Source organism: Paramormyrops kingsleyae, chromosome 16 (genome assembly GCF_048594095.1).
Source record: "Paramormyrops kingsleyae isolate MSU_618 chromosome 16, PKINGS_0.4, whole genome shotgun sequence".
Classification (NCBI taxonomy): Eukaryota; Metazoa; Chordata; class Actinopteri; order Osteoglossiformes; family Mormyridae; genus Paramormyrops; species Paramormyrops kingsleyae.
This window is the reverse complement of record NC_132812.1, coordinates 19,587,415-19,611,447: the sequence shown is the minus strand read 5'-3', so window position 1 is coordinate 19,611,447 and position 24,033 is coordinate 19,587,415. Positions and strand designations below refer to the sequence as shown.

General features: G+C 38.2%; 1 protein-coding gene across 10 annotated transcripts in view; it reads left to right on the top strand.

The window, feature by feature from the left end:
• The window catches only part of LOC111834117 (SLIT and NTRK-like protein 6), a 56,374-nt gene extending 33,454 nt beyond the window's left edge, over window positions 1–22,920 (top strand). For 2 of the 10 annotated variants that reach the window (XM_023793073.2, XM_072700700.1), the window contains 2 exons: window positions 4,931–4,996; window positions 20,469–22,920. In XM_023793073.2, the coding sequence (XP_023648841.1) occupies window positions 4,963–4,996; window positions 20,469–22,735 (2,301 nt within the window). In that variant the 5' untranslated portion in view covers window positions 4,931–4,962 and the 3' untranslated portion in view covers window positions 22,736–22,920. Of the gene's footprint in view, window positions 1–4,930; window positions 5,060–13,251; window positions 13,309–17,340; window positions 17,690–19,675; window positions 19,703–20,468 lie in introns of those variants that run through there. The other 8 variants (XM_072700706.1, XM_072700705.1, XM_072700698.1 and 5 more) reach the window with 8 other exon arrangements.
• Window positions 22,921–24,033: the final 1,113 nt, after the last annotated feature.

Sequence of the window (24,033 nt, the reverse complement as noted above, 5' to 3'; positions counted from 1 at the left end):
GAAACCTTTTGTAAGGAAGAATGGGTGAAAATCCCCCAGACAAGAATTAAAAGGCTCTTAGCTGACTACAAAAAGCATTTACAAGCTGTGATATTTGCCAAAGGCAGTGTTACTAAGTACTGATCATGCAGGGTGCCCACATTCCTGCTTCAGGCCATTTTCCTTTTTGTTTTCTTGAAACTGTAAAAGACGGAAATAAAATTTTATTTATTTTTTTTCTACCTAGTGAATTATTGCGGCTACACTCTTCCGTGTTTCCTGATTAATGATGGTGCCCTGTTGACAAATAGTGTCTGTCGGAGTGAACTGTAATCAGATTCATATTGTCCATTAAGCCAGTAACAACAGTAAAATTTGAATTATCTGTTCTGTGAATACTTCAGGAGGGTCCCAGTTTTACTGTACATACGTTTTTTTGCATCCTTTCTCTCTTTCATGTGAGAAATTGTGGCCCGGATTCATTTAGTGCAGAAAGCCGGGAAATATTAGCAACATTACTATTGGTGTGAAACATGAAGTTCTATTATCTATAATCTATTATCTTTGAGCTTCTGCCACATGTGCTTGCGCATGCTGCCCGAGAATGGCAGCGTTTTGTCCGTAAAGTACCTTAAAAAGTGAGTGAAATATCCTTAATTATAACTACAAGAATCTGTTTAATCCCTGAATAGCAGAACATGGGTATTAAAGCATTCTGCACTTGTTCCTGTAATGTGTTTTCCAGATACATATAAAATGAATACAAATTTTCATTGGGAGCAAATACATTTTAGTTGTTATGGTCCTGACATTTTTTCCATCTATCAAGATGAATTTGGTCATATAATATTTCCAGTGTTATGCACATGGGTAATTATCAGGCCGCAGATTGGCTCAATGGCAGCACTATTGCTTGGTATCTCCAGGATTGGGGGTGTGAATCCTCTCCCCGCTTTGGGTTTGCATGCTCTTTCCCAGGTTGTGTGTGTTTTCACTGGCAGTCTAAAGACATTAAGTTAGATCAATCTCCCTTAGTATGCCAGTGTGATCCTGTCCAGGGTGCAGCCCTGCCTGGGATGGATGGATGGGTGGATGGATGGATGGATGGATGGATGCTTAATGTGTGAAAATGGCAAAAGGGAGCTGCTCTATGTTTTCTTCAGCTCTGACAATGTATAGTGCATATATGCGGAAATATATTCAGAAACAAGTGATTCTAACAGACTCAGCAAGGAAAAAGAAAACCACAGTAAGAGGAAAAATAACCTTTCATAAGCAAGTGAGGTAAATAATAATAATATATTAAACTGTATATTTACATGTAACATACAGTACAGTGCAAAGTCTAAGAAAATGGTGTTTAAATCAGTAGGCGATATATACATTTTTAACAGGGGTGATTGACCCTGATTGCAATCAACACACACACACACACACACACACACAAGTAAAATGTAAACCTTCTAAAGGACATTGTTGCAGGACATCTTGACTTTAACTGTGAAACATCTCATTTCGTGAGTTAAAAAAAGAAAAAAAAAAAACTACAACAATTTGATTTGGTCACATATCCCAACCATATCCTGAAATTCTTTCAAATTTCCCAGACTCTAAAAAATGAATGGCATGATTTGTTAATTGTTTCATCTCAGGGAGGCCTGGGATGATGACTTGTGAGTCAAAGTGTCACAACAGCGATGAATTGAGGCACTGCCCCGCACCCATCTTTGGTCAATAAATACTTGTCACAGGCTGATACAATTTAAAAAATTGCATGGACTCCACAATTTAATTAATCTAAATAAATTGTACCCATCTGTATGTTCCATGTGCGACAGGTGTAAAATGACAGAAAATTCACTAGCAGATGTTTTTGGTTCTGCCTTAAACAATAAGAGCATTGGACAAACATTTTTATATGCTTTTCAAAGTCATATGACGGAGATTTTCTAATTGATTACAAAGTACTAACTTTTTGCTTTGCCGAAGCAAACTGACCTTGAATATGAAAAACAAAACTAATGTTATACGGTTGTAGCAAAAAAAGCTGATTCTTAAGGAATGAAAGTCTGCTGATCCATCCTGTGTAAACATGTGGTTCATTAATGTTGAATGGACACTGAATTCCACAGATTCAAGCAGGAGCAGGCGATTTTGGTAGCAAGGCTGAGAAATAAACATCACATCTGGGAATTTATCTAGCACTTAAACACACCAGCACTCTCTCTGCTGGGGGTGGGGGTGGGGGGGGGGCAGGGTAACAGGGGGATGCATTTATGAAATTTTGCATATCACCTGCCAGTTTTAAATGATTGTCATGTTAGAGTAAAACTATGGTTTTATGGCAGCTTAACCATTTCCAAACCTCTCCTAAAGTCAGCCCAGTACTTTCAGGAACCATCCAGTATACCCATGTATGAGTATGGATGTGGATTTTTTCACCCAACCAGTTGCACACTTGGTTTGGCTAATAAAGGCTTCATTGAATGAAATTCAATTGAATTAAATGTACAATAAATCAATGAATTGGTTAATTGATTGAATTAATGAATTAATTAAGCTGGTGGTGAAGTTTAATGGATACATGGAATGACTGGGATCCCCCTGAGGAGAAGTTTGGGAACCAAAGCGGTGTTCAGCTAGTCATCCAAGATATCAGTAACTTTTTGGAAACCAGGAGACATTTGGCTTAGCTTTTATTTTGTTACAGTTAACTTGCATATGTTCTAATGTTAAATGTTTTGTTCTGAGCAAATATACACTTTCTATCAAGAAGAAGAGCCTTAATCATTTTCTTTGACTGCCTAACACTGTAAGTTACAAAAACCGTAGTAGAATGTGTTATTTATTATTTATTTTTTTTACCAGACTTGCTTATATTATGAAAGGTTAGTTTTTCTATTATTGTGGTTGTCTTTATATTGTATCAAAAACACGGCGTCAATTGAAATTAGTCAGTTTTGAATACTAGTATCATATCATTTTATACAGTTTCATTGATTTTATTTAGTAGCCGATTTTGTCCAAAGCAAAATTAGGCGAGTTAACTAGGTTTCTTATCCCATTACAATATAACAGATATGTAACCTGTTATTACTTTAATAAGGGAGCTAAAAGGAAGAAGCCAAAAATGAATTTATTCCCTAATATAAATGACCCTTTGGATATTAAGCATTAGAAACATACTATCTGATGTATATTTTATCGCTACAGTGATTTTTATTGTTGCAATTAAGGGAGCTAAATGTCTAACTGCTGCATGCTGCTCTGCTTCTTGCAGTTTTAGTTTGCCACAGACTTTGCATCTCTGCAGAGGTTAAACACATCCATGAGAGATATTTTTTGGCAAATAAAAAAGAGTGCATGCAACACCACGGAAATAAATAAAACTTCCCAGCAACACCTATGGAAAGGCACAGCTTCACACAGCAGGATAAGTCGGCTTTTACAGAGTGCACATGTTTTATGAAAGGCTTTAATGAGAGCGACTCCGACTGGGTTCCGAAACTGCATTACCGGGACTAGCAAAAATGGCCAGATTGGAGGATGAGGTCTGTCATGATCTCCTACGCTGAACACTGTCAGAAATATAACCCCACTGAGAAGCATTAGTCCATCATCCAAGTTACAGAACTCCAAAAGATGAGTAAGGACACTGACAAGGGATGTGGGTTTACATGAACCAGAACAAATCAAGGTCAAGCCCCTTTGTCCACCTGTAGCCAGCTTTCGGTTATACAAATCGGTCTTTTGTTGGGTGTTTGGTCGCCGACAGCTCAGTCCTGGCTGCACCTGCCCAAACTCCACTCCTGTGCCCTGTCTCTCTTTGCCTCGTGCTGAAATCAGCCACATTTTAGGGAAATCCACCTTAAACCCACCGCTCTCAGCACGACTTACTAGGCAGCGGGGACACTCCACTGGCCAAAAGTTGCCTCGTCATGTGTATATAGAAATTATTCAAGTCATAATATCACCTGATTGTCAGAGCTTCGAGTTTTGCCGCATAGACTCTGTATCAGTGACTCTGAAATGTGTGATATTTTAGATGGATGAGTAGGGCTGCTTTGGGTAGCCGTGCTTTTTTCACATTGCTTAGTCAGTACAGAGTTACTTTGAGCTTGGAGAATATTCCTGGGTAGGGGGGGGGAGAGGGATCTTGAATGCCATTCCATTGTGGGGCACATTGAATCTCCAAATATGGGCAATAGGGTAGGTGTACAGTATATGTGGACTGTAGCTGGAAACCGGAGGTACAGAAAGCATGTGAACTCACACACACACGGATCCAGGGGCAAAGGTCAGACCCCACAGCCCCAGAAGGGTTAAACCGCTGTCATTCATGTAACTTGATACATAACTTATTATCATTACTATTGCTGTTGTTATGTTTGTAATCAATGTTTTATAGACCTAGAGCCTCTATCACAAAGCTAGATTTTTCGGACTACAAGATAACTCGTCGGATTTAAGCTAGTGAACGAAGTGATAAACTGGAGTACCTTAAATCTAGCTAAATCTCACTTTGTAATACTAGGCTGTATTCTATTTTTAAAACAGAATTGCTAACGGTGTGGCTTGTCTTTAAGCTGTAAATTTTGAGGATCAAAGTGTATGTGTACGTGCGTGTGAGTTATGTGTACATTACATTTTGACGTCATTTTATTGGTCGCCACAAGGGGAAGCTCAATTTTATAAAAACCTGTGACTGCAGTAAAAATAAAACAAAATAAAAAAAACAATAGTCAAAAGTATTGTGTTTTGTTTGATTACTGGTGAAGGTTAGGGGGCTGGGTAGGTGTTAAGGTTGTTATCTTTGCGATCAGGGTTTTGGCCATATGAATGAGTGGAGAGTCCCCACAAAGGTATGAATAAAACATGTGTGTGCATGTGTGTTTGTATGTGTGTGTTTGTGTGTGTTTTTCTCAGTATGCTTATTTTTCTCTCTTCTTAGGCATGGAAGACGCCTTGACCCGGTAGCACAGGATGTTCCTCTTTATCTTGGGCTCAGTCAAAACAGGTCAGCTTTACACAAGACTTCAAATGAATGATATGTCAGCTGTTTCCACAGCAACCAAGTCCTGTAAGTCATGGTAGAACAGAAACCGCTCCCCAAGGATGACCAATGATGGACTCGTGTAAAAGCATTTTTGCATTTCCAAAGTTTGCCTTGCAACAAGGGCAACCTGCACATATTCTAGATGGTCTAAAGTTCACAAATTAGGTCTTTTGTTAAGTTTAGTCCCTTTGTGTGAGTGTATACTCTGCCCAATTTTCTAAGCAAAGGAATTTATGGGATTTGCTCATGTTCTACCCAGTGTTGATTTAACTAGAGAAAATCAGAAACGTTGCTTATGACCCTGACCAGAGTCAGCTGGACGACGGATAGAAGGTAATGGGGCCACTTTGAAAAATGATATGAATAATTTAGAAAAACAGCAAATATGTTAAAATGTAGGCAAAAACAGAGCAATGCATTTTTTATCGTTATTATAAAGATAGTCATGCGCAACCTTAGCATCTCGAGACATAAAAAGGCACCTGGAAACACTGACCTACATTTGGAATACCACATTTCTGAAACAATTACAGACCTCTTTGGGCTGTCACTCTGACCAGAATTATATCTCGGACATTATGTAATTCATACTAAGCTATAGCTTACTACAGATGTTTACTTCTGCTATACTCTTTTTTTCCAACATTGAAGTAACTCACAGCTAGACATGAACTTCGAGATGTATAGGACTGGCTTTTAATGTCGACGGCGAGGGTCAGACTGAGCGTAAAGCCTGTCCCAGGGACGAGATGCCAGTGCGTCACAGCCCACGCACTGAAGGGTAATCTAGAGACATTAATTCACTTATACCATGTTTCGACCACAGGAGGAAACACACAGAAATATGGGCAGAACATCCAAACTCCACATACAGAGAAGCAGATGTTAGAAACCAAAGTCACAACACTGTGGGTGCGAGGCACAGTATCATACCAACTGAGTGTCACATGTTAAAATATTTGCTAATATCCATTAATTAAACAGTGTGGAGATACCCAGCAAAGCCATTTGTATTGTTCATACAGAAGGTTGAATTCTCCATACTGTGTTATCCAGAGGGCACCTCTCAGAGGTAATAAGACAGGCCATTATAAATGGCTTTTTTTTTAGGTTAAAGATTGAAACCTGGCCTGTTTGTCATCCGAGTCGCTGCCTTAAAAGATGACTTTGGTCATACTGAGCTGTTCTCCCAAACACTTGACTCACAAGTCCCCTGAGATATCGTCAATATCGATACAAGGTCATGAACTGACATATAGTGAGTCCAATGTTGAAACAATTAAAGCAAGAAGAATTTGTCAAGGTGGCCTTCAGGACACAATACTGCTCACTTGAATATCTATTCCAGGAGTTTCAATCGCAGCATCTAATGAATTTCCTCGGGCCAGGGGCCATTTAGCCCTGAAACCGAATACATTTATATGAGGATGAACTTATCGTCATCTGGCATGAAAAATGTATTTGTAACAGTGGTGGTGTCAATTACAAGCAGCTTATAATCGAGGAACTGAAAGGAGGGTGCCTATTGCCTTCTTCTACAGTGAATCACTTAAGTAACAAACAGGGCTAATAATAATCTATAACGATTTAATCTAATGTACTCTATCTCTTCAATGTCCTTAATATTTCTTATTTAGGCTAATTGAATTCATATTGCACTGTATTGCAATTTACTATTTTATTACCTTTTTGGTTATTATGCGGCCACTCTTATGTTTAAAGTGCTGTTGAGATTTATTCCAAAATATAAAAGGACACAAAATAATTGATTGCAGCAATTTCAATGACAGTGTCACAGAGACCTGAAGCCTACAAAAGCAAAGTGCAGGCTACAAGATGACTGTCTATGGCGGGACACTTACGTACTAATATTATAGACAATTTTGAGTCAGCAATTCACCGGAGTTGCCTGTCTCTGGGGCATTGAAAGAAACCTGAGTAGTTACAGGAAAGACAGGGAAAATGTCCCCCACAAACACAGAATTGAGGTTAGATGAGGTTAGAACGTATCAGGCGACAAAGCCTGGTGAACAATGTCTGAGGCATACTAAGTATTAAACATACCGATTCGACAGTTTTTTCTGTTTGTTTTTTTCAAAAACAAAAGACACAGTAAGAACATGAAAAGTGATGTAGGGCAACATTTGTGATGTTGTGGTTTTCGTGTGGGGGAGGCAAAGACAGACATGGTCTCTTGATTGCAATGCAACAGCCAATGCTCTTGTACAGACTGTCAACAGCGGCAATTTCCGCTAATGAAGGACGGGTGCAAGAATTAATCCTGAGAGGTCTGGTCGTCACAGCCCAACATGAACAGAAACATCTTAAGTGTAAAATTACGTTATCTTCTCCTAGGAAGCATTTGAAGTTGGTTTCTGTTCTGAGATGTAGGTATTGTACAGTCATTTTTCAAGTGTATCTGGCCCTGAAACAAAGAATTTGCGTAGATTCAAGATAATATTTTTATAACTACAAAGGCATCTATTTTCCATTTTAAATGCTGTGATCAATTAAAATCCATACAAAATAAGGCTTACTGGGAAATGAGTAATTAAAGTTTATGGAAGAGAACTGACGACAAAACTAAAACAGAGATACTACAGGTGTTCTTTTCAACCCAGAACTCTGCTGAATATAATTGTGTTAAAAGGGCTCTTGTAAATAATTTGGCTAGAACTAAATTTTTTAATGTTCATTTTTTACCTCTGATGCAAATGGATCACATAATTAAGAGTATTACATAAGCAAATTGCTGGCATATTGCAAGAAAACATAATATATGCAATACTTTGAAACTGCTAAATGTAAAACAGCAGATACAGCACTATGCAACCTGCATAATGTTACAATTAACAGGGCATACAGCACTGTGCAACCTGCATAATGTTACAATTAACAGCGCATACAGCACTGTGCAACCTGCATAATGTTACAATTAACAGCGCATACAGCACTGTGCAACCTGCATAATGTTACAATTAACAGCGCATATAGCACTATGCAACCTGCATAATGTTATAGTTAACAGCGCATACAGCACTGTGCAACCTGCATAATGTTACAATTAACAGCACATACAGCACTGTGCAACCTGCATAATGTTACAATTAACAGCGCATATAGCACTATGCAACCTGCATAATGTTATAGTTAACAGCGCATACAGCACTGTGCAACCTGCATAATGTTACAATTAACAGCGCATACAGCACTGTGCAACCTGCATAATGTTACAATTAACAGCGCATACAGCACTGTGCAACCTGCATAATGTTATAGTTAACAGCGCATACAGCACTGTGCAACCTGCATAATGTTACAATTAACAGCACATACAGCACTGTGCAACCTGCATAATGTTACAATTAACAGCACATACAGCACTGTGCAACCTGCATAATGTTACAATTGACAGCGGACACAGCACTATGCAACCTGCATAATGTTACGATTGACAGCAGATACAGCACTGTGCAACCTGCATAATGTCACAATTAATAATTTAGGTTAAATTTTGAAATGAAGTAGACATTGCTTTTATATTAAAATATTCTGCATGCAACAGCCTATATAGTTTCTGCATTAGATTCTACTTTTGGTCGCCTGACTTATACACAGTCTATACTTTCACTATAATAATTCCTCCCCAAGTTAAGTTAAGGACTGCCTGTACAGAATAACAACTGTTTAATTGACATCTCAATGGCTTTCATTAGGTTTCAAAAGTTTTCACTAATTATACATTCGGAAATAAGGAGTCTCACAGCTGTGCTATGGGTTTGCGCCCTTACCAACATCTGTCTGTTGTGAAGAATCTGCATATTACCTCCAGGGATAATGGAGTTGGAGAAGATGCAATTCCCAAACCAGAATGAAAAATATGGGAATACATAGGAGGATAAATCTTAATTATGTAAAACTAACCATGCTATCTTTATAAATAAATTAAATATATGTCAATAAAAGCCAAGGATGATGGGAAATTCAAAAATTGGCTTATAAGGTGAATAAGCTCAGATTCATTGGAAGCTATTAATATATAAACAGTCTGTTTACAATTAGTCATATTTAGCTAAATTAATTCCCTTTACTTTAAATTTGCTCATAAGGTAATATTACACAAAGCAACAAAACTGTTTTACACACCAAACGAAACACCAACAAAAATGTTTGGCTTGTTAGAAATATTCATATGTATGAGCACAATGAGTAAGTGGACAAAAACACTAATTTAGCATACAAACAAGAAACAGAATTTCCTATATATTTATATCTCAAATGCATAAACTCCAGGTAGTGTAGTATTCTGGTAACCCTGCATACCTGTAGTAGAACCCAAAAATAAACATTTAATAAAATATTTGTACAACATGACATATTGCGATTTAAAATATTTGTCGGTATTCATATGAGAAGCGTGCTGATGGACCAATACAATATTTCAATTTATTTTAGAAATTCAACAGCACCATCTAGTGTTTCTTGTGAGTATTCAAGGCAGGCCTATGTCTGCAGGTTCTCCATTACACATATATTGTGATCACCCATGTATTACATTTAAAATGTATCTTTTGTTTTTCCCATGATTTAGTGTTTGGGTAAATAAGTATCACACTTTCTCCACATAAAAATATGGTAATCTTGGTATCAGAGCCAAATTCCCTATTTCCATCTGACCATCTAATCACTGTAAGAGGCTAATTAGAGTCCAGCCTTTGTGTAATGAGCCCTATCATTAAAACTATAATCACAATGCTTCACTTAAATGGTTGCTATGCTTTGGTGCTGGTTGACATATTTATAGCACTAAATTAGCAGTCAAGGAAAAGTCGCATAGTAAATTTGACTGATTTTTAACAATTAGAAAAATCTCACTGTCAAAAGTAAAGACCAGCTTTGCAAATTAATAATAATAATAATAATAAAATAATAATAATAATAATAATAATAATAATAATAGCCTGTGAGGCTCCAGGCTCACGACAAAAGAATAAGTGATTATGGAATATGGATGGATAGATCCTAATAGTTCCCTAAATATTGTTTAAAATAAACTCCCTGTGACTCTTTAAGTGAGCCAGTGGTGTTCAGCAGGTCACATGACGGACTTCAGTGTTCAGCTCCAAATGCCTGTGAGTCTCACTAAGGTAATGTGGGTTTGGATATACAAATGCCATAGCTAATGCATATTCCTGGGGCCGTCTGTCACTCAGTGGCTTAGGCCTCTGTATGAGCAGGAAGTCACTGGTTCATGTCTGGCAGTCTGATCCTGCCACTGGGCCCCCCAGCAAAGCCCTTAACCCCAGTCGCTCCTGGGGTGCCTGATACTGGCTAAGCTGGTGCTGTGACCTCCAAGCTAACTCTTACCTGTGCATGTGTCTGCGTGTCTCATGAAGAATAAGATGGGATAGGCAAAAAGACAATCCCCCTGCAGAGATGAATAAAGTATCACTATTCTATTCTAGACAAATATCACATACAACACCACCCCTGGATTTAGCTAGGATAAGGTAGGTCAAAAGAGTTCGCCTTGAGCCTAAATTAAAGCAGATATCTCTTACATCCCCTTTCTCGGTTAATTAAGGAGCGCTATAGCCAAAGGCATTACTAGCAACAACAATTTTATTTATCATTATTTACTGTCATTTTTATTCTATAAAAGAAGGCATGTATACAGTAATGAGGTCAGGAATGTAACACTGGGGCCAATCTTCAATGTGATACACTTCAGAAGCGTTAAAGTTTAACAGCCAGGGAAAAAGATAAACGAGAACTGTTGTAATTCAGTAATGTTTGATTATTTACATTAAAATTCCTGCAGTCTTTCACTATGGCAGAAAGGATGTGTATCATAAATCTTAAATTACTGACATATAATGTTCAGAAATGCTTTATATGAACTGCAGCTTCATAATGCCTTCTTACAACATGATGTTTGTTATTAATGTATAATAAAGCTATTAAGGTATATTAGGATGTTAAGGTATACTTACATGCTGCCTATGAATGTTCTATGAATGTATAATGGATGCATTATGAAGGTGCAATTAATGTAAAGTGTTACCTGATGTTCTAAGTATATATTCCAGCTGAGGACTTTGGGGGCATGCAGCCTAGCCAGGTAGTGCAGGCCACACCATTGACGGCATGCTAATCCATCCCATAGTATACACTATGCAAACTTTAAACTATGCACCAATTCTCATAACATGGCTCTGGTTTATAGGAGATAGCTGGAGTTTTGGGAGGAAACCTCTGGACACAGAATGTACACTATGTGGAGACAAGATTTACTGAAGCCTCAGTCCTGACATGGAGATTCACATTATTATTGTGATGTCAAGGCCTTAAAATCAAATTGATTATGAGACATCTTGTGCAATGTCAACAAAACATGACAGATATACCTGGACCTTTGGAGCAGTTCAAAGCCATTATAGCTAATCAGCAATGATTTTCAGATCTCTATGTATTAGAATATTATTCCATGACAGACTAAAAAAAGACTTGGATGGGAATATTTCCTTAAAAAAAAGCAACAAAATGTAGAAATAAATAACAAAATACAAAGAAATAATGTAATACACACACCTTTATTAACCATGTAAGTCTCATAATTTCTCAAGTTAACAGTTTTTCAAATAGCTTAAGAAAGTGACTACAGCTCATCTAATTAACCTAATAAAATATTGAGTCCCTTTTAGAATCAGCCTTAATGTTAATATTTGCATTAAAATTAATGTGTCCATATTAATTGGGCACATTTATTAATTTCTAAAATTAGCAATAGTGCAGATTCCACTAGAGAAACTAAGTTGAAATTCAGTTAAAATCTCAGTCTTACTGCACCTTTGAATAACATTACATTTACAGGGGACAGCATATTATTTTGGAATCCATGTAATTCATATAACACTCTATTAAAGGATAAGTTAAATGAATGTGAACAATATACACTAAACTACAACATGTAAATGTGTGTTTATACACATAAAACACTGAAAAATACTGATTTGATTGTAATAGAACTAGTAATACTTCAATAACACCCCGATGACACAATAATGCTGACCAGTGCCTGAGATTTTTTCCCTCCAAAGTATTGTCTGGAACACGGTATTTTCTATTAATTTCATTTATTTATTCATTTTTATTTATTTCATACCTTTAATATTACATTGCACCCTCGCATAAGATATTACAAAGAAACTAGAAACAATTCTTTCTGTAAAGCTTTAATCTTGCAATGACATATTCTTACCACATGGAGGCGATGCAATGTAAATATCAAATCCATATTGCCAGTCAAGTCACATAGAAGAATGCACACTGCAAGCATCAAGTACTCTCGATCAGGCCATGAAATAAAATGAAAAATAAAATAAAATCATATTTTAGCTTCCCTGCCCCCCCCCCAAAAAAAAAAATGTCTAACTTGGAGTACATTGCAGTGATTAGAACATATTTTCTCAGTGATCACGTTATCAAGATTTTCCCCCTGGAATCAATAAAGTGTACTTTAGCTTATCTTATCACGTGAATTTGGAATGTGCACAGATGATGATAGTGACTTGCTGAGTGTGAATAATGAGAGACCTTACCGTGGTTATGTTGTACATACACTCACCTAAAGGATTATTAGGAACACCATACTAATACGGTGTTTGACCCCCTTTCGCCTTCAGAACTGCCTTAATTCTACATGGCATTGATTCAACAAGGTGCTGAAAACATTCTTTAGAATAGTTGGCCCATATTGATAGGATAGCATCTTGCAGTTGATGGAGATTTGTGGGATGCACATCCAGGGCACGAAGCTCCCGTTCCACCACATCCCAAAGATGCTCTATTGGGTTGAGATCTGGTGACTGTGGGGGCCATTTTAGTACAGTGAACTCATTGTCATGTTCAAGAAACCAATTTGAAATGATTCGAGCTTTGTGACATGGTGCATTATCCTGCTGAGAGTAGCCATCAGAGGATGGGTACATGGTGGTCATAAAGGGATGGACATGGTCAGAAACAATGCTCAGGTAGGCCGTGGCATTTAAACGATGGCCAATTGGCACTAAGGGGCCTAAAGTGTGCCAAGAAAACATCCCCCACACCATTACACCACCACCACCAGCCTGCACAGTGGTAACAAGGCATGATGGATCCATGTTCTCATTCTGTTTACGCCAAATTCTGACTCTACCATTTGAATGTCTCAACAGAAATCGAGACTCATCAGACCAGGCAACATTTTTCCAGTCTTCAACTGTCCAATTATGGTGAGCTCGTGCAAATTGTAGCCTCTTTTTCCTATTTGTAGTGGAGATGAGTGGTACCCGGTGGGGTCTTCTGCTGTTGTAGCCCATCCGCCTCAAGGCTGTGCGTGTTGTGGCTTCACAAATGCTTTGCTGCATACCTCGGTTGTAACGAGTGGTTATTTCAGTCAAAGTTGCTCTTCTATCAGCTTGAATCAGTCGGCCCATTCTCCTCTGACCTCTAGCATCAACCAGGCATTTTCGCCCACAGGACTGCCGCATACTGGATGTTTTTCCCTTTGCACACCATTCTTTGTAAACCCTAGAAATGGTTGTGCGTGAAAATCCCAGTAACTGAGCAGATTGTGAAATACTCAGACCGGCCCGTCTGGCACCAACAACCATGCCACACTCAAAATTGCTTAAATCACCTTTCTTTCCCATTCTGACATTCAGTTTGGAGTTCAGGAGATTGTCTTGACCAGGACCACACCCCTAAATGCATTGAAGCAACTGCCATGTGATTGGTTGATTAGATAATTGTATTAATGAGAAATTGAACATGTGTTCCTAATAATCCTTTAGGTGAGTGTATATTTTCAATGAAATCTACAAAATAGCTAAATTCCATGAACTTTCCTTTTAACGCTGCCTTTGACAAGAAGTTCTGATTGTAAATTACATTATCTTTTACCACAATGAGACAACTATGAACATGTACTTGAATTATGCATACTTTTTTAAAAATCAAATGACTCTATATCACATTTGAAACAGTCTGGCTTTTTTTGTTTTTAGTGGAATTTATAACCATATTCAACTTGCAATGGCCCACCCAGGAGACCCCCTTAATATGATACATTTCTTCTCCAAAAACTATTTGCCTTGTTTAAAGGTCAAATCTGTGAATCTCAGAGAGGAAATTGCACCTGACCTACATAAGCTCTTTATTTATAGACACCTCAGTCATCTCAGAATGACTAGCTGTGTTGTCTCCTCATATTATGTCCGAAGTCACAACAATGAGATATTGAGAAATGCCCTCCAAACAGCCCTCCTAAAATCCAATTGCTATTTTTTTTAATTGCCTTATATTTTGTCCAAATGGTCCATCATATCTCTGTTTCTGCAAAAATCTGACTAATTGTAAACTTTCTGTATTTTTATATTAAATGTGATTGTTTTTATTTGTATCAAATGCAGGGTTGTAGTCATGCATATGTATGTTTATATACATAAAACAATGATGCGCAGCTGCACACTTTTTTGACCTAAGTGTAATCTCCCATCGGCTTAAGTGTGGGGTTTAAGTGCACACATTTTGGGCAGAGAAACTCCAAAATATGCATGTAACACATGTAAATAACCCTTAAGCGAGTTCTGCCACTGCCTTAAGTGCATTTTTCACTACCTGCTTTGGAGGGCTGTATTAATTCACGCACCTCTACGCGGCCAAATGCAATATTGCAGTCTTCAGAAAGCCGAACAGGTGATAAAACAAAACTTTTGAACATGTATCAAACATTTACAAACAAATGTTAGAATCCAAAACACATGTGAGCTATTCATATACAGTAATTATATAGAAAATATATAACGCTATAGTGTATAGAAAAACGATATATTTCAGCTTTGACAACTGCTAATCCGCTAACTCTAAAGTTTAATTTGATACAGCTAAACTGATAAACCACTAAAAAATTTAGCAGAAGCTAACAATAACCAATATAGCTATAATTATATGAATTTAGCTTCACTTTAGTTTTTGGATATGAAACCCTTAAAAACATACCTTGAGAGCTAAAACTTTAACCTGCTTAACCTGCAGGTCCCAATTCTCATAACATTTATTGAACTAGAGTGATTCCCCGGCAGCTCACAGGATCCTCATTGCTGAGGACCCAAGTGGCTGGACTAGGCCAAGGAGACGCCCACTTAGCATCTTGGCTGTGACAGCTTACTTCCTGAGCACCATTGACTGAGGCACGATTACACCGCTTAGCACTGTGCACTGTGCAGCACTAAAGTAACTTTACAATATGTGCACTCCTATTTTCAGATGGTATCATAGCTCAAAAAATATACAAAATAGTGGCTAAATAAATGCTAACACATAGTGTCTCCAGTATATATATGTGTGTGTGTGTGTGTGTGTGTGTGTGTGTAAAAAGCCTGAGGCATTCAGCAAAATGCAGTGCCACATATGGAATGGTCAGCTATTATTAAATATATTTAAGTAGGCCCTACCAAATATATATATATATATATATTTTTTATTTTTTTTCTCTCCCACATATTCTGGGAATCATCTTACGTCCCCCCCCCCACCAGTGTCCTGGCCCCTTGGGGGCTTTGCAACCCCCACTTTGGGAACCACTGATCTAACCCACTGAGCCGCACACTGCATTCATTTCAAATCCCAGGGTCAGCCATTGTTATGCCGTTAGGACCTGAGTGAGGCCCTTTGCCCTAATCAGCACTGAAAGTTTATGGGGAATTCTGGAGTGAAGCCCACAAAATAGATTTCCATCTTTATCTCTCAAAGGACATACTAGCCTTGGTCATTGGCCCAATTATAAAATCACTCTTCAGACCCTAGGATGTGAATCCGGTGCCTTCCAATCACAGGCATAGTGCCCTAACCGAATGAGGAGCACAGTACCCTCATTCCACACAGCTCAAAGCCCAGGTTCCAGTGGTCCCAGGGACTGTCTGACCCTTCTTACATAAAAAATGCGTCTAACTAAACTAGCTGCTCCTAAAGTAGTAAAAGTAATGAAAAGATGCGTGAGCTGGTGCAAGCAGCGCAAAACTTGGCCCTCTTAGAGATGAAAATAGTCATCTGATATGATTCATCTTTTGCTTAAATCCTGAAAGATTTACGTTCTGAGAGCTAAAGGATGCCTTCAGCCCTCGCGGTATGGTGGGCTGGGAAGCTTAAGGCACAAATATTACTCTTCAGGCACATGATAGCCAGGGAACGCGAGGCCATTTTGTAGGACCTGGTCTGCCTTATTGTGCAAACACTTTTTCCTCATTGTTTCCATATTCCAAAATAACAATGCCCCGCCATACACACTGTATAATATACAATCAAGTGCAGTTCCAGGAACACCATAATAAAGTCAAACACCTTCCATGGGCTCCCCAATCGCCTGATCTAATCATCACCAAAAGTTTATGGGTAGATTCTGGAGCACAGCCTGCAGAGGAAATTTCCACCTTCATCTCTCAAGGAACTTGAATCTTTTCTTTTCAAAGAAGGGTCCAATATAAATTGAAGGTTCATTTTGGCTATGATGCCGTCACTTCATATCTCCTGCAGTTATTCGGGGTATTATGTTGGCACTGCTGAAGCTCATGGGTACCAAATACAGCAGTATGTTTACAAGCCGTCAAATTATATTTCTGTTTTAAATCTTTTTATATTACTTTGTGGTTGAAAGTTTAATTCTATCAGGGGTGGGCAATCTTATCCAGAAAGGGCTGTTAGGTATGCAGGCTTTCACTGCAACTCCCTAATTAAATTGCTGATTAGTGGACTGATTGGCTGAAGAGCCCTCACACCTGGGTTTGAACAGCTGACCTAAAGGTTACCCCAAAAACCCGCACGCACACTCACCTTTTGAGGATATGACCCCCTGCCCCTGGGCTATGACATTCGGCAGAAGGAAATAGGACCAGACTTCTGAATGACGGAACTCCACTGAAGAGGCATTACTGAGGAGGAGAGAGATCCCCCTACAATGAAATACGACAGTGCTATTCAAACGTGTCTGACAGGGCGCCCCTAGGGCTGATATGTTTGTTCTGACCCCGAAATCTTTATTTAAATAAACTTGAAGCTCAACGGGAAGGATAGGCCAACACAGAGATTACTAAAGTCCAGGGAAACTTCTGACATTGCAAGTCTCCCTATTTTTAATATTTCTAAAAGTTTTAATTTCTGCATAGGTCCGCCACCCTCACCTGCGCTCGACCCCCCCCCCCCGCAATTCCTTCGTGCCCCGACAAGGGGGCGCCCCGCACAGCTTGAATGCCTCTGTTTTACGAGGTATCGGGGAGGCAGGAATCGCCCGCTTTGAAACGGAGCTGCATGTACCGTAAAGACTCTTATACGAAACAGATACTGGGCTGCAGCTGTTAGGCCGTACAAACTAAGACCGACAAACACAGACAGATTTGTTTATATGCTTAGAATATAAACAGAAGAGTACCGTTTATGCTAATTACTTAGTTTCTTAAGACATCGACTCGTTTTGCATTACTAAAACGAAATATTTATATGCATATAATTACCGACGAGTTATTAGAGGTGGGGAAAATAACCATATTAACATTTACTTATACTTGACTTTTATCTGTTCAAGTTTCGGCTGCAGCTCATTTCTAGAATTGCTTGTAGGTGAGTATTTTTTAGCCTTTTTTGCTCCTTAGGGAATACTTTAAAAATACTTCGTTAAGCTGTTCATATTCAGTAATATGGAATTATCGATGTTTATGGAGAAAGGTCTTAACTCTGAGCATAGTGTTAACTGTAAAAACTGAACTTCGTTTTCATAAACGTCCCGCTTGAATAAATGCACTTAAATAAAAGCAATACTGGTACAAACTTAATAAAGCAATTAATCTTTTTGATAAATATTTATTCCAGAATGATGCTTTTCAAAACGGTGCAATCGCTAGTTTTATTTAATAATGATTAACCGTGCAGCTGTTTTACCTAAGGCTTTCGACTTAATGAATATCTTATTACCTTCAATTTCTGTGCAGAAGGAAATTTCACACACATTCATAAACAGTTTGTTAGAAGTTTTCAGCTCTTAGTATCATCACCGAGCTGATCGACGCTTTCTCAGAGTTTATCCCTGAAGTTTATTCAGCGTGTGCGATTAAGCTTCAATAAATCAACAGCGCACAAAAATCCGGCAAAAGCAACACCTTCCCTTAATCAGGCACACTTTGAGTGTAGGGAATGTGGTGGTCACATTGCGTCATTGGCTGTTAATCGAAAATGCTTTCAAGTACAAACACTTGGAACTATCTTTGATGGAAAATTTAAAAACTAGACTTTTTTCGGTCTTTCACCCTTTTATGTTTTTTTACATTATTATTAGGCTATTTCAAATGTTATGCAGTAGTATTTTCCTTGATTGCAAACCACATTTGGAAGTTTTGAAGAGCATGCATGTATGCACACACAGACAATAAGGCTGTCAATTTTTTTAATTTTGAAAATAAGGAAGTGGTCTTCAGCCCGAATATTATAACTTAAGTCCATGATTAAAATGCACTTTGTATGCACACATCACAATGTCCAAGATAACTGCTAAAATGACTCTGGAAGTCGTGAGTAATTCATTAATAAGATGTGCCGTGTGCAGGCATGTTTGGTATGTGGAAGCCTTTTATTCATATGTCTTCGGATACTTTCATATTATACGAAAGTGACACGGCGCCTTGGACTCTCCCTCTTTAACTGCATGCTTGTTCTTAGTCTCTTGTAATATATAGGTAATAAATGACATCATGGATCGCCTGTGTTTCTCCTTCAGCCTAAGGAGCGAAAGCTCACCTTTTCTGTTTTCACAGTGTTCGCTGGTTTGTTTTGTTGCTAAATTTGTGTCACATTTTACCTGTAGTGAGTGTGTGTCCAGGTATACCAAATGTCCCCACAACGTGATGAATACCTGTTTTGTTTTTTTTTTTGTTTTTTTTTTACCTTATGGGAAAACTCTATTTTATAAAAATCCGTGACTGCAAAAACTAAAAATGCAAAATCTCTTGTATTTTGTTTGGTTACTTATGGTTATGGTTAGGGCTAGATAGGGGTTAAGGTTGTCATAGTTAGCATTAGCATTTTTCCCATAGAAATGAATGAGCGATCCCCATAAAGATATGATTACACGACTGTGTGTGTGTGTGTGTGTGTGTGTGTGCGTGCATGCGTGTGTGTGGGTGGGTGGCCTTCAACAGTCTGACATCTCATCCAGGTGCCTCCTTTCTTCCCATGTACTTTTTGGGATTAGCTCTAGAATCAGTCTGGAAAAGTGGTTGAGGATGGATGGATGGGTGGATGGATAGATAGTATAAAGTGGAATATTAACGATGGCCACACTGTTTACTTTGCAAGTGTGTAAATCATGAAGAGAAATAGTTTTTTCCCCCTGTAGATAGGTATTTGTTTTTTTGTAAATGTGCACTATTGCCTTACTAGAAGTAAATATTTTGCCAGTTCTCTTTTTCATGCTTACTGAGCTGCTCAGGAAATGCGTGTTGAGGACTTGTTGCTCACATGTGTGAAAAGAAGCCGCAGCCTTTACTGCTTATAAATGAAAACACAGGCTCTGCTCTGGCAGCTACACATCTAGCCTGAAAAACACTGCATGATTTTATTTAACTGCCTTCTATACTACTTGTGAGTATAATTTTATGCATTTCTAGCTCTTTTCAATATTATGTAAATACCAAATTATTTTGTCCTGTTGTCCACTTTTATTTTTTTCAATTTCATTTTTTGTCAGAGGTTTCTAACACTAACATTCAGATAATGCTTCTTGTCTTCTTCTTCTTGGTTATTGTGCCTGACTTCTATTCTGGAAATTCTATCAATGTGCTGAGTGCTTTATCCATTAAAATTCACCTGAATAATGCATTTATTCCCACATTGATGATGATTATCTGCACAGATACTGGGCCCTAAAAATCTGAGTGGCCCAGTCAGCCATTACATGCAGCGCTGCAAATGTGCGGCTCGTTCCCTCATTACCTACAATGGTTTTTTAAAGAATATGGTTGTATCAATTATAGATAAAAATAGGCAGTTTGATGGGTGGCTTAAAATTGTAATTCACAACAGCTTTCCTGAATTTTTTTTTATTGTCAGCTTTTCTTAAGGTATTTTTAGGTCACATGGCCTAAAGAATATGAGGTCATACGCAAGTACTCCTTAAAAATGATCCATGAATCATTGGATGCATGACACATGGTCGGTTTGCATGGCATACCTGTTTCCTTAGGTTCTCTCAGCCATTTATTAATGAAAAATATTGCTACACTTCTGAGTGTCTTTTTGATGTATCAAACTGTGTTACTATATCTGTGTTAGTTATAAAGTCCTTAACTGAAATCACACGTTTTTAATTAATTAATCAAGCATATTTTTTCTTCCTTTTCTCTTACAGATGCGACAGAAATGCTGAGCTGCCTTTTCTTCATTTACTGCTTTTTGAGTGGCACCCTTTCGCAAAATGTTTTGTCTTCCAAGGAATCACCTGAAGGATCTTGTGGCAGACTGTGCTCTTGCACAGAAAAAGACAACATGCTGTATGTAAACTGTGAGGAAAAGAATATTGACAGCATTGCTAAAATAAAGCTACCACCAGCCAGACCATTCCACCTTAATCTGTATAAGAATGACCTTGTGGAGTTGCTTCCGGAGGGATTAATAGGTCTGAAGAATGCCCATTCACTTAATCTTGGTGGAAACAGCATCCAGCAACTGGAACCTGGGGTTTTTCATGCACTCAGCTTCCTGAAGAAGCTCTACATTAACAAAAATTTTTTAGTTGCGTTAAAAGAGGACACTTTCCTGGGTTTGGTCAATTTGGAGTACCTCCAGGCAGACACAAACTTTATTGAAGTTATTGAACATGGAACTTTCAATAGACTTATACACCTCAAAGTTCTGATACTAAATGACAACTCCATCAGAGTCCTTCCAAGAAACATTTTTCGCTTTGTTCCACTTACGCATTTAGACCTGCGCGGAAACCAACTGCAGTCGCTGCCTTATGTGGGTTTTCTTGAGCATATTGGCCGTATTGTGGAGCTTTTGTTGGAGGACAATAAATGGCTGTGCGACTGTGAAATGCTTCTTCTAAAAATTTGGAGGGACACCATGGTGACACAGTCATCCGTCAGCGAGGTTGTGTGTGACAGTCCAGCCAATCTGAAAGACCATTCCCTCAGCAACATCATGAAGGACGATTTGTGCCCTACATACGGTGACACCAGCTTAGAGGAATCTTCCAAGTCATTGAATATGGTTGCTACACCATCTTCAAAAATCCTAAAGTTGGTTATTGCAAGTGACGATGCAATATTCACGACACCAACACCCGTACTAACATCTGACGTCGCTTGTGTTGAACTCTGTTCTTGTTTAATCAGCTCAACTGCTGGTTTTTTAATCCATTGCGAGGACAAAGGTATTAAAAGAATGTCTGAGCTTGGATTTCTGCATCAAAGTCCCACAGATCTTGTCTTGACGGGAAATATGATTCAGAGACTTTTACGGGATGATTTTGTTGCATATGAAAGTTTGGTATTGCTGAATTTGGCAAACAACAAAATTGATTATATTGAAAATCAAAGTTTTCTCTGTTTAGGGCTACTACAAAAGCTCAATCTCAATGGAAACCGAATTGATCAGTTATTCTCAGGTATGTTTTTCGGACTTAACAGCCTTGAGCAGTTGTATTTAGAGTACAATGTAATTGAAGGCATCCATCCAGGTTCATTTAGTGCCTTGCCTAATTTGAAAATCCTGTCTTTAAATGGCAATCTTCTTCATAAACTTCCACCCTATATATTTCACCATCTGCCACTAATTAAAGTAAACCTAATGAATAATGCATTTAAGCACCTGCCTGTGATGAATGTATTGGATCAGTTGATAGCTCTGAGGCAGATTTTTTTGGATGACAACCCATGGGACTGCACTTGTGATCTGGTTGATTTTAAGCAATGGGTTGAGACCCTACAAAAGTATAGTGTGTCGGGTAGTATTTTGTGTCAGACTCCAAATAAAATAGCTAAAACGAAGCTGGAGATTGTGAGTCAGGAAGTCATGTGTCCTGACCTAGTGACATTCTTACCAATGCCAACTGGTACGTTTGCTCACGGTGTGCCTTTCCCCTCCACAACCATTAAAAGTACAGGTTTCTACCACCATTTCACTGTCTCTGTCCCATTTTCAGTCTTTATCGTAATATTTTTGATTTTTCTTCTTATAGTCGTTTTTTCTGCCAGTGGGATTGTTTTTTTGATTGTGCATCGAAAACAAAGGTCAAAGAAGAAACACAGAGAGGATCGGCCCCAAGACGGCGGCCCAGTGGATGTGAAACATGGCATGTCTGCCCAAAAGAACTGTTGTCCTTTGACTGAGAGGAAGACAGAGAATATAAAACAGGACCCCACATACAGCCCCGCTGCCACAGATTGGTATAATCATGACTGCCATACTCATTCGAAATATCAGGGGAAGGAAGACAGAAGTCAGAATCACCAGGAAGAAATAGAATTATTGTCACGGAGTTTAGTCTATGCTGCACCACGAGGTGTCGTGTTGGATTGGACTAAAAATGAGCATTTTGAGCTTAAAGGCAATTCACAGACAGACCCAGAATACCTAGAAATAATAAATCATCATAATCATCATTTGCAATAAAAATGAGTTTTTGTACCATGGGTAGTTTTGCATTAAGCCTATAAATTATTTTGAATCCAGTTTCAAATAAATTATTATCATTTTATTTCTTCCTGGGGATTTATTATTATTATTATTATATTAATATTAATAATGATAATTATTATTATAATGGAAACAGTAACAATAAAATAATTTTAATTTCACTTGTCTGATGAAGTATTTTTTTTATATTTCATAAAATTTCTCAAATGTATATATCATGACAGCTTTTTTTTCCTTAGTCTTTGTTATACTGATTTGATATCTTGCCTTTTCCGTGTGTCACAAACACATTTTAACTATGACATAAGCAATAAATTTCAAACAGACACAAAACAAAAAAAAATCAAATTTCTCCCATTGCTTAGATTTATTTGCTGGTAATGCTTACACTGTATATATTTAATTCTGTACATATTTAAGGATCTAATGAAGGTTTAAAGTGAGCGTCTGACTAGGTAAGACCCAAATCCTGTTTGGATTTTATGAATGACTTTTAAAATGGGTGATGTTTCCCCTGGCTGAGCCATTCGCCCTGATTCCGGTGATATAAATATCCTGCCGTATTTCCCCATTCACTTCACAGCTCCATTCACTTCTCTATATTTAGCCATGCTTCACCCAGTTTAATAGTGTTCTTACATAATTAAATCTCCCAAGTCAATCCCAGACCAATCAGAAAGCAAACGTATCCTGTGCATACCTGGGCATTTCTGCAGAAACACATGCATGCCGGTGTGAAACATGCCACTCTCTGATGGAAAACAGATGCACAGGACAAGAGAACTGGTGAGTGGATGGGGGTAATTTTTTTTAGTACTCTTAAGGTGAGACAAGCAGAAGGTCTGAGTCACACTCAAAATTACTGCGTTACTCTCTCTAACACACTAACATAGCAGGAACTGAGAGAGGAAGACCAATGCATGAGGGTACCCTGCTCTCTCAAACACACAGTAAACTTTCTATATACTCAAAACAATTAATTCCAGATATCTTCATCCCACCTGCAAAATATCCTTGTTTCACATTTGGCATGAAATATGGACAACCTGGTTACTGCAGTGAACAAAAAAAACAAAAAACGAGTAACTGGAGAATGAAAACCACAGGCAGCAAAAGAGCATGAAGACACACAATCTAAAACCCCAGAAGTGACAGCAGTATGCAACAGCAGCAAGAAATGTAAATAAAGATGCTATTATGTGGGAATCACCGGCCGCATCTCAGCTTATTGTATCAGATCAGGGCCTGATTGTGAACAATGTCAAGGCAAGAAA